The sequence below is a fragment of the Rhopalosiphum maidis genome, chromosome 1 (assembly GCF_003676215.2).
Source record: "Rhopalosiphum maidis isolate BTI-1 chromosome 1, ASM367621v3, whole genome shotgun sequence".
NCBI classification, from domain to species: Eukaryota; Metazoa; Arthropoda; class Insecta; order Hemiptera; family Aphididae; genus Rhopalosiphum; species Rhopalosiphum maidis.
In genome coordinates this window covers 75528162-75540266 of record NC_040877.1, presented here as the reverse complement: position 1 = coordinate 75540266, position 12105 = coordinate 75528162, and the positions used below count along the sequence as shown (strand labels likewise).

General features: G+C 33.7%; 1 protein-coding gene across 1 annotated transcript in view; it reads left to right on the top strand.

Moving 5' to 3' along the window:
• The window catches only part of LOC113556351 (dual oxidase), a 47370-nt gene that overhangs the window by 34304 nt on the left and 961 nt on the right, over window positions 1–12105 (top strand). Inside the window, 18 exon segments of the mRNA XM_026961230.2 lie at window positions 4555–4716; window positions 4807–4994; window positions 5293–5497; window positions 5586–5752; window positions 5877–6113; window positions 6258–6449; window positions 6552–6802; window positions 6881–7082; window positions 7543–7872; window positions 8641–8940; window positions 9371–9499; window positions 10054–10257; window positions 10333–10478; window positions 10564–10727; window positions 10828–11202; window positions 11293–11543; window positions 11545–11808; window positions 11919–12083. Of these exon segments, the coding sequence (XP_026817031.1) occupies window positions 4555–4716; window positions 4807–4994; window positions 5293–5497; window positions 5586–5752; window positions 5877–6113; window positions 6258–6449; window positions 6552–6802; window positions 6881–7082; window positions 7543–7872; window positions 8641–8940; window positions 9371–9499; window positions 10054–10257; window positions 10333–10478; window positions 10564–10727; window positions 10828–11202; window positions 11293–11543; window positions 11545–11808; window positions 11919–12083 (3932 nt within the window).

The window sequence follows — 12105 nt, the reverse complement described above, 5'->3', positions numbered from 1 at the left end:
GTATGGATTGATATTATTTTAAACGGGTTGATATTATATTATAATATCTTAGTAATTTTTGACAGTGCTAATAAATGTAAGAAATAATATTTTGAGATTTCCGAAAATATGAGGATTGACTATGCGCATAATGCCGTTATATGATCAATGATGGTTATGACACGCTCTTTTGATAAAATGATAATAAGAATATTATAATAATATAATATTATATTATAATCATAATGTATATTACTAAATTGAATAACATTTAGTCTACAGTCTATACTAACTAAAGTATGTGCTATTTTTTTGTTACCAGCACTACAGGCACAAATTTTAGTCTTTCATTTTGCAATTTTCGTGGTCCAGTGATACTAACTATATAAGCCCCTTACTTTGCAAAGAGTAATCTCTTTTTGTTGGGTACTGTTTTTAAACAAATGTAATTTCAAATCAAATTGTGTGGCTTGTGAAAGTCGTTAAAATAAAATTAATTTTATGATTCATGAAGATACGTGGGCACATGGCGATGGCGAGACAATCGAGCCCTGCAGACTTTATCTTATCGAATTATCGAAGATTATAAACGAACGATCTGCAATAATAAGATGACATTGACCTAACGCATTGTGGATATTAAATTGCATCACTTAATTTCAATGGTTCTCAAACTTTTTTGATCGTAAAGCTCTGAAGTTGCCTAAAACAAAACTCTAAAAATAAGTAATATCTTTAGATTTATCTTAAGCCAAAAACAAAAAACAAAACGATGGGTTATTTTTCATTATGGAATTAAATGAATATTGAATATGATTTTAATTTGGATTAGTCCACGGAGTTACTAGATAATCGCTTTGTGGAGCCTTTTAAGGCTCGGTGGAATACAGTTTGAGAACCGCTAACTGGTTAATATTTATTGACTCTCAACTGTTGCAACGGCGACGAAGATATATTTTTATGACTTAAATGTAGAACGGTTGGAGTCGTTGTAATGCGCAAGTTGTTTAGCTGATTAATAATCTTGTACGTTAATACAGCGATATATTATGCACAAATACATGTGTATAAATATTATAAATCATTTTGCAAAACGGACGTTATACATAATATTCGTATATTACAAAAGTAATAACATTTTAATATCAGGAAATATAAATCATCATACGTGGTTGCCACCGATGGAACGAAACGGAACTGCGATTGAAATACGTGTACATCTACTTACGATAGCCATGTATATATATTATAATTACGCATAATAAATTATGATAAGTGGTCACGTGGACATTTTATCAAAGTCGAAGATCTATTTTGACGTTCGGGTGGTAAAGAAAAGCAGTTAACGAGTATTATCTACTGTATAATATTATACCATAATAGTAACACGCGGCAATGTGAAATACCTACCTCGGAGACATACCGGTGTGCAGTGTAATTATTATATTGGCACTTTTATTTTTTTGCTGTGTTTTATTGACTTGCCAATTTCTTTAAAAACGCGTCGATGCCTTGCGCGTAAATAATTAAAACGTCAAATATACTACACTGAGTTATCTAAGTTATCTATGTTTTTTTTTTTGTTATAATAAACGATATACGTACAAGTATAATTATTATACTATACACATCGATAAGCGGGAAACGCATTCATTAAAAAGTTTGATTATAAAATGTAAATTAATCAATATTAATTCGGTTGAAAGGCAAACGTTTTTACGTGTCGATACTTTTGATTTTCAGTCTGTTGTTTAGTTGATTATTCATAGAGTTTTAGTATATTAATAGTGTATTAAATGTGTACGTAGTCAATGCATTATATTATTTATACTAATGTGTACACAAAAATCAAAAATCCGTAAAGCGAAAAAAAACTCAACAATTAATATAATCCCTTAAAATACAACCCTTCACACCTCACGCACGCACCGCTTAACAACATATATGTACCTACAGTAAGTTTACATGCTTGTTTTAGTTCATACGCGTGGACAGCAGATCGAGTGCAAACTGTTTATGCACAATTCACATCAATATTAATCGCGATTCCAATAGGCGTCGATACTGTAGATAACACGTTAACCCGGAGCTTCGGGAACGGGATCGCAAATTCACAATCATCACTACGCATAAATAAAATATTTCGTCAGCTATAATACAGATACTCGGCGGACAACAAAGTCACCGCCCGAACGTCAATCTTTTTCAATCCCCTCTGGGAGTGTGGACCGACGCCCGCGGCCAAGTCGATACGACGAAAATCCGTCTCGTGTCTCGGACTCTGCGTAAGTCCCGATGGCCTCGGTCGAGTGTGTATTTATCTTATTATACTGTACAAGAAGCACAACACCCCGCGCCGACAAACGGGTTTTTCACACATCGGTCATCGTTCTCTTGTACTTATGCGCCCGTGGCGCGTGCGCATGTCGTAAAATATTGTCCTTTCGAAAAGTTAAACACACCAACATTAATAGTATAACGTTTTTCTGTGTTTATTGTTATTATTCCCGATCACCACAATTTTTAGATTATGTTGTTTTATAATTTTTCGCGCGTTGGCCTTGCTTATTCGGATCTACCGAGTTTCGTCAGTGTCGCGCGCTCTATCGCGTGATGTTATTATTTATACAAACCAAACGTAATTTTTTCTTTTTTTACTAATCGTTAAATTTTCATTGGCACGTCGTTTTAATGTAAATGAAAAAAAAATGAATTGGTCTTTGAGTAATGACGTTTATGTATTAATTTTTTTCTTAAGTTTTTTTTATATCGCACGCAGAATGCGCTCACCGCATTCGTACTAAGCTGCTCGAGGCTCAAGGACGGTTCATGCTCCTAGCATTACGCGCCCAAAAATATTTCCTCAAGGCAACCATACTTTTACCCTAAATATTTGTTTTTTTTTCTATATACAGCACGTGATTCACACTTGGTGTGTTGTGTATAAATAAACTTTATGTCGTATATAAAATATGAGTAAATAAATTCCATTGAATTACATTTCCTTGGAATGATGTAACGTTATAATGTGGAAAAAGGACAATAAATAATCGTGCTCAACTCGCAAATGCGCCTAAACAACAAAACAAAACAAATGGATGGTATTATTTTCTCGTTTTTTTTTTTTATTTTTTTTTTATTATTATTCTGCTTATAAATTAGTTGTGAGATCGTGATGATGGTTTGGCCTCCATGGCTGTAAAACGAGTTGACATGAATTCATTCAAAGTATTTTCCTATTATACGTTTAACTGTAGAGATGTTTACTATGTCCTCATGTACATATAATATAGTTGTGTGCAAAACACTTTCGAAAACAAAAAAAACATATTATACTAAAAAAGAAAAATTAAGTTTAAATTAACATACACTCAACCCGTGTGTAGTAATAAGCATCATAATAAACAACTCGACAATAGTATAGTAGCTCATAATGAGCTGGCTGAAAGTAGCAAGCCTATCATACAGTTGAAATGTTTATAATATATATCTATATATATGTATGTATGTCAATGAATCGCATACATTAGGAAAGTTAGGTTTAATTGATAAATTACTTTCCATAATGTTTATATGATACTCTCCGAATGCTATAGTTGCGCAATTATACTATTGCTTTTAAAACCACGATCATAAACCCAATGATCGAATAAGGCATAAGGTTAAAACGGGCACTTGAACTGGATCTCTCTTGTCATTTGCGCGCATTCTTTTGTCGCAACAGTTACATTATTCAACTCAAGCAAACAATGGCCGGTTGATTTGCCGCGCCTTCATAGTTTAGTCGAATTTATGAATAGAACGGCCTCGGTAAAGTTGAGAACTAGAGTGTTTACCTTTTACAACATTAATGATAATAATTCATTATATGAATTTACCTGATGATGATTTTTTACACAAAAATGTGCCCAAAAACTAAAGGCAGGATTTAACTATAAAGATTTTAACTAATTAGTAATTTTCTAGTTATTTGACAATTATTTCATAAATTAAAGAGTCCATAGTAACAACTTGGCTTTTCTAGTTAAATTTAAAAAATAGTACGTTTAATTTTTATTTTGTTTATAGAATATAACTACAAATTATAAGTTATAATTTATTGTAGTTATAGCTAATTAATTAGTTATATTTTTATTTAATCCATTGAAACTCTATCAATATAGTATATTGTAATATTTTTAAATAAACAAATAAAAATGCCTTTATTTAATAATTTAGTTGATACATACACTTAGTCTAAGCCACTAGAGCTAGTGTTTAATAAATATTAATAGGTAGTATAAGACCCTATATTTTAAACCAAATATTTAGTAATAAATAAATAAATAATTGTAACCCGAGTCCGAGTCGTAATATTAGAAAAAAAATCTATTTAGTTAAATCATTATAATTCTCTATATCTATTAACTTTTAAGACTTTTAAAATTAAATATTTTGTTTATTTAATACATATTAACTCACAGTGTAACGTTTTTAATGTTGACTCAATTTAATTAACTCAAATAAATGTTTTTAATTAATGTGCTCAACGTCGTTGGAAAAAATTATTTTCATCGCATTTTTTTTTGTTTATAGATAGTCACATGACCCGGAAAACACCCGCCAGTTACTCCGATGGCGTATACATGATGTCTGGTCAAGACCGACCCAGCCCCAGAAAATTAAGCTCGTTGTTCATGAAAGGATCGGACGGCCTGTCGTCACTGAAGAACAGAACTGCGATTTTAGCGTTTTTCGGTACATAAAATAATAAGACAATATAACAAATACCAGCATAATAACGATTTTATAAAAATTAATTGTTTATCATGTTGATAATCGGTACAGGTCAAGTCGTGAGTTCTGAAATCGTAATGGGCAGCGAAAGTGGTTGTCCTATAGAAGTGCATCCAATTGAAATCGAAAAGTGTGACGAGATGTACGACCACGAGTGCGAAGGCGGTAAATCGATACCGTTCCACAGAGCTGGTTATGACCGGAACACCGGTCAAAGTCCAAATACGCCGAGACAACAGGTAACTATAAAGTAATTAATACACATGTAATATTTTACACTGTGTTTAAAAACGAATTTCATTTCGATTGCAACCACAGACCATCCCTGTCTATATTACTAACATTATGCGCCATGAGGCTACTATTAAATAACTTAGTGACCAATGCAAGCAGGCAATTATGTATACATATATATATAATATAGTTTTAGTTTATAGTATTACCGGTGCTTTCTACCGTGGTTCCGATTTTAATTCACAGGGATGATCTATGAGCATGAGGTCTATTTTATGATTACAACGAAACTATCTATTTCAGATAAACCGTGTGACCAGCTGGATCGACGGAAGTTTTATCTATAGCACAAGTGAGGCGTGGATAAACGCCATGAGATCTTTTAAAAACGGTACGCTACTAAGTGAGCCCAGTAATGGATTTCCGGTGAGGAACACGATGCGTGTTCCTTTATTCAATAATCCTGTTCCCAATATTCTGAGGACACTGAGTCCCGAGAGACTTTTCCGTAAGTGATTCATAATGGTCTTTCGATAATACAAACATTTCACACTATATTATAATGTACTATACCGATTACGTGTGTATGTGTACAGTATTGGGAGATCCCAGAAGCAATCAAAATCCAGCTTTGTTATCGTTTGGGATATTGTTGTTCAAATGGCACAACGTGATCGCCGACAGGGTCCAGCAAGACCACCCGGACTGGTCCGACGAAGAAGTGTTTCAGAAAGCTAGGCGTTTCGTGGTGGCCACTTTACAGGTATGCGCTATACGCGTTCACCGTACGCCGATCATTATTTGTAAACGTGCAAGCCTATCATAGGATCACTGAATATTTATTGTTTTATAGTTTTATACATATATTATTTGCCTTCGTTTTTCAGAACATCATTGCTTACGAATACATCCCCGCATTCTTAGGAACAGAACTGCCAGAGTATACGGGCTACAAACTAGACGTACACCCAGGTATCAGCCATGTGTTTCAATCGTCGGCTTTCCGGTTTGGGCACACGATGATTCCGCCCGGCATTTATCGGAGAGACGGAAAATGCAACTATCGGAAAACAGCTATGGGGAATCCGGCTCTGAGACTGTGCGCTTATTGGTGGGACTCCAGTGTGAGTATCTATATTATTATATACCTACGCGTGTATTGTAAATAACGTAACGACGAATCGACACGTGAAAACAACTGTACTCGCATACCTAACTGCATAAGTTAAGCCCGTCTGCGTATAATCACGTTTGCATTGTGTATGTAGGACGTGATGTCTGACAGTAGCGTTGAAGAGTTCATGTTGGGCATGGCTTCACAACTGGCTGAGCGAGAAGACGCGGTCCTGTGTTCGGATGTCCGCGATAAACTATTCGGGCCCAACGAATTTTCCCGGAGGGATCTCGGTGCACTCAACATAATGCGTGGCAGGGACAACGGGCTGGCAGATTACAATACGGTAGTGTTGACGAAAGAGAAAGAGAGTAAAAGAGGAAATCGCGCGCTTTTTAGCAGTTGCATTATAAAAGTTGGTAATATTGATTATGGTGGTGTTTCCTAGATTAGAACGTATTTCGAACTACCCCGAGTCGAAAAGTTCGAAGACATCAACGAGGAGCTGTTCCGGCGCCATCCCGATTTGGCGGAAAAATTGGAAAAAGCTTACGGCAGCGTAGACAATGTGGATTTGTACATCGGAGGAATGTTAGAGTCGAAAGACGGTCCCGGTGAATTGTTCACCGCAATAATCGTGGACCAGTTTGTTCGAATCAGAGAAGCCGATCGGTTCTGGTTTGAGAATGACAAAAACGAGTGAGTCTACGGCCGTTTTTAGTTAATGAAAACTCATCATAAAATATATACTGAACTATTGCAAAAATGTATTTGCAGTATGTTCACGGACGAAGAGCTTGAATGGGTACGTTCGGTGACTTTGTGGGACGTAATAGTAAACAGTACAGATATAGAACCGGATATGATACAACGGGAAGTCTTCTTCTGGAACGAAGGAGATCCGTGTCCACAGCCGGGTCAAATAGAACCGTCTACACTAGAACCATGTTCGTATCTAAAAGGATTTGACTATTTTGAGGTAATGTCAAATGTTAATGATTTTGAATTTTTTAATCACTTTCATTGTACTGTTTTTTTTTATTTTTACTACTTAACGGCTAACAGCAAAATCACTAATAAATTAACCTACGACTTCTACAAATAAAATATATTCTATTGATATGTAAAATGTATTAAATGTTGGTTAATAATATTGCATATATATATTTAATTATAAAACCTATCTTGATGAAAATTAAGAATATGTTTTGTCGTATAATATTATTGACCTTTAGTTATAATAGTAATATGTGTTAATTGCATTATTTTAATTATCATTAATCAAAAGAATATATTTTATATTATTTTTATTACATTAAGTTTTGAATACCTATAATCGTAAGCTCCTACAAATTGTATTATAAATAATAATTGTATGTGTATGAAATAATTATTATTCTTACAATAAAATTATGAACTGTCACTTTAATCAATTGCAGGGAAACGAATTGGCGTACATTTACGTTTGTATATTTTTGGGAGTCGTTCCGCTCATTTGTGCCGGAGCTGGCTACGGTGTCGTTAAACTCCAGAACAAACGCAAGAGACATTTGAGAATGAAGCAAGAAGAAATGAAATCGGGTAATAAATCTAACGGCATAACAGTCGAGAAGATGTCGGTGAGAGAATGGCTACATGCGAACCATAGACGTTTGGTGAAGGTGCGGTTCGGCCCGCAAGATGAAATGCACACAGTAGACCGAAAGGGAGAGAAGCTGAGATCGGTTAAGTTTGCCAAATGTGACACGATAACTGTCGAAGAATCACAGGTAACGACGAGTACAAAATAATTGATAATGATAATCTTTTTGTATGTATAAACGAGTACTCGGAAACGAAAGGCGCTATATCACAATATTAAATTACCGATAACACGGAAATCGATTTTAAACTTAAATCTTTAATATCTTTTTCTATAGATTAAGTTGTGTTGAATTAAGTCTTGTAATTTAGGTTTGTAAAAAATATGACGTGAAAAAATGATAATATTAAACGTATTTTTGTAAATTTAAATACATATGCCAGGAAATTTTTTATTTCTAATTAAATGTGTTTCCCGGAAACAAAATAGGATGTAATATAAAACACAAAATATTATAGAGGTGTAATTACTTACAATATCTTTAATTTTGTTGATAAATATGCAATGATTAAGAATATTGTATTATTGCATTGTTGTATGGTTGAAAAAATTAATACAATATATCAATTTATGGTTATCACTAGGTAATACATTTTTTATGTAAATAAAATAGAATACAATAAAATTTAAGAAATAAGAACTAATAATTTGATCCCAATTAAATAACAAATATATGAAATGTGTTGATTTAAAATCTTTAAGTTGTCGAAAATATTTTTAAAAATGGCCCTATATAATTATTATTCGTGGTTTTGAATACGTGAGCATTGATAACTATTTGTATATACTCGTACAAAAAATAAAAATGAATTTTCAAAAAAAAAAAAAAAATTAGCAGCTTTTGATTATGAGCCCATTACATAATGCAAATAATGTAATATTTTATTATATACAGGTGGATGGTAGCAAAAAAAAACGTCCATTGGTCTTGATTAGAGTGCCGAAAGACCACGATCTGGTGCTTGAGTTCGACTCTGTCGGCGAGAGGCGGAAGTTCATCAACAAGTTCGAAGCATTTTTAAATTCGCACAAAAAACACTTAGTCACATTACAGGCACCTAGAGACTTCCTGTTGGCCCAAGCCGAAACGCGAGAGAGGAGACAAAAAAGACTAGAACACTTTTTCAGAGAAGCATACGCGCTCACTTTTGGACTTCGACCCGGTGACCGAAGAAGAGGCGACGAAGACGGAGACGTAAATATCAAATATTTCAAATTACATTACGTGAAAGTACCCAAGTTCAGAATTCCATACTTTTTCATAAAACTTCTATATCTATTATCTGTAAAAATAGTAAACTTATATTATATAAGCTGCTATAAAATGATGATATAATAAAATACTGACAATACATTATTGCATTAGGCAAAAATTACAAAACTTTAAATATTCAATATAATATATCTACTTCACAATAACAATTAATCGTACAATTCTGGAGTTAGTACGCAACATATTATAGTATATGAATACGATAAAGTAAGGTAGGTATACACTCTACCAATAACGACTAAAACCTGAAGTCCAAGGCAATATTCACCACGACATTTTACAACGTGTGATTCGACTCTATTTGTTGACAATTAATTGATTATAACTGAATTTAACTATTATAATTTTTCAGGTGGTCATGAGGACTTCATTATCGAAAGCTGAGTTCGCATCTGCGTTGGGTATGAAAGCAGACGCAGTGTTTGTCAGAATGATGTTCAACATCGTAGATAAAGACAGCGACGGGAGAATATCGTTCCAGGTTTGAACATCTTGATTTATATTATTGGTGTCATGTCTATAATACTGTAAACGCTGAAATATAATATTTTACTAAACCATGTACTGATAATAATTATGGCTATAATAAAAGGTAACGGACCATATTATTTAATCAATTTAAATAATGTTTTTCATTTAGTTTTATCGGTACAGTCAATATTGTTTTCGTAAAAATGACTTAAACGTGATAGTTTTTACTTATAAGTTATTAATTATACAATAAATCTTTGATACATAAAGCTTTAGCCACTAATTTATTAATACGCGAAATGTACAGTTATTAACTATTTAAATCAATCTATTCGTCCATTTATTGAATAACCATTCAACTTTTCATAGTTTGATTAAAACTTAAATTGTATACACCGTGTTATGTTAATGAAAAAATAATGATCACTGTTTACTATCGAATGCTTACTATTTTAAACTACCTATTGATAAATAAATATTATTGCTATTATTTAATTTATAATATTGCACGTGAATTATGCACACTGATTTCAATATTACTAACGGTTGAATATTTGTATACAGGAGTTTTTAGACACAGTTGTTCTTTTTTCACGAGGTAAAACTGAAGACAAACTTCGAATCATATTCGATATGTGTGACAACGATCGAAATGGAGTGATTGACAAAGGAGAATTCTCCGAAATGTTAAGATCCTTAGTGGAGATCGCTCGAACCACTAGTTTGTCGGATGCTCATGTCACTGAACTGATTGATGGAATGTTCCAAGTACTGATAATAACAATAACAATTTAATTTTTAATTTTTTTTTTTTAAATAATTTATTTAACTCAATATTCGTAGAATGTGGGATTGTCGAATAAAGATTTTATGACGTATGCTGACTTTAAACTCATGATGAAAGAGTACAAAGGTGATTTTGTTGCAATTGGATTAGATTGCAAAGGTGCAAAACAAAACTTCTTAGACACATCGACCAATGTTGCGCGGTAAAGATAATAATAAACATTTTTTTTTCCAAATAAAAAAAAAATCACAACATATTTTATATGTTTTATTTTTTTTTTGTTGCAGAATGACTAGTTTTCATGTGGATCCGTCTCTCCACGACGACAAAGGAAAAATCAAGAGTCGTATTGATTGCATTGTCACTTATTTGGAAGAGAACAGACAAAATATATTTTATTTGTTTGTCTTCTACGTCATCACTATTGCATTGTTTGTTCACCAATTCATATGTAAGCGTTTTGATCATTTTAAAATTGGTTTTATTTTTTTATTACATATAACTTTGCGTCTATGTTAATATACTGTTAACAAATCTTTTTTTTTCTTCAGATTATTCATTTTTGGCCGAACACACCGATCTCCGGCACATAATGGGAGTAGGCATAGCGTTGACAAGAGGGTCCGCGGCCTCTTTGTCGTTCGGGTATTGTTTATTATTGCTCACCATGTCGAGAAATCTGCTGACGAAGCTAAAAGACTTTTCAATACAACAGTATATACCACTGGACTCTCACATACCTTTCCACAAAGTGATCGCGTGCACTGCGTTCTTTTTTTCCATCATACACACCGTCGGTCATATAATAAATTTCTATCACGTATCTACTCAGCCATTAGAAAACCTCCACTGTTTGACGTCCGAAATACACTTCCCGTCAGACTATAAGCCAGGAATATCATTCTGGCTCTTTAAAACAATTACGGGTACGTGAGCACAATTCGAGTGTGTACTGTAATCGACAGAATCGAAATATAAATTGGAAACTTCATAGTGTATTACCTATTTATTTTCAGGAGTAACCGGAGTATGCTTGTTCGTGATAATGATCATCATATTTACGTTTGCGCATCCCATAATACGAAAAAAAGCATATGTGTACTTTTGGTCCACTCACTGTCTGTACGTGGCAATGTATGTACTCATGTTATTACACGGGCTAGCCAGGATAACCGGGCCACCGAAATTCTGGAAATACTTCATCGGTCCTGGGATAATATTCATTTTGGATAAGGTGGTGAGTCTGAGGACTAAATATATGGCCTTAGGACATATTAGAAACTGAACTGCTACCATCCGATGTACTCAAAGTGAAGTTCTATCGCCCACCGAACTTTAAGTACTTGTCAGGTCAATGGATACGTTTGAATTGTACTGCTCTGAAGTCTACGGAATATCATTCGTTCACGTTGACTTCGGCCCCACATGAAAACTTTTTGTCCTGCCATATCAAGGCGCAAGGACATTGGACATGGAAGTTGAGAAATTTCTTCGATCCGAGCAATATAAATCCCGAATTTCATCAGCCAAAGGTAATGTAATAGATTTATAAACTACAATATTTTTACAAAAATTTGGTTTAACAAGCATTGTTATATGTAAAAATTAATTTTTGTTTTTTTTTTTTTTGTCTCGTGTGCAGATACGTCTCGAAGGACCATTCGGAGGTGGAAATCAAGACTGGTATAAGTTTGAAGTGGCAGTCATGGTCGGCGGAGGTATAGGTATTACTCCATACGCTTCTATCCTAAACGATTTAGTATTCGGTACGTCGACAAACCGTTACTCAGGAGTTTCCTGTAAAAAAGTATGTACAATTTTTTTGTTAT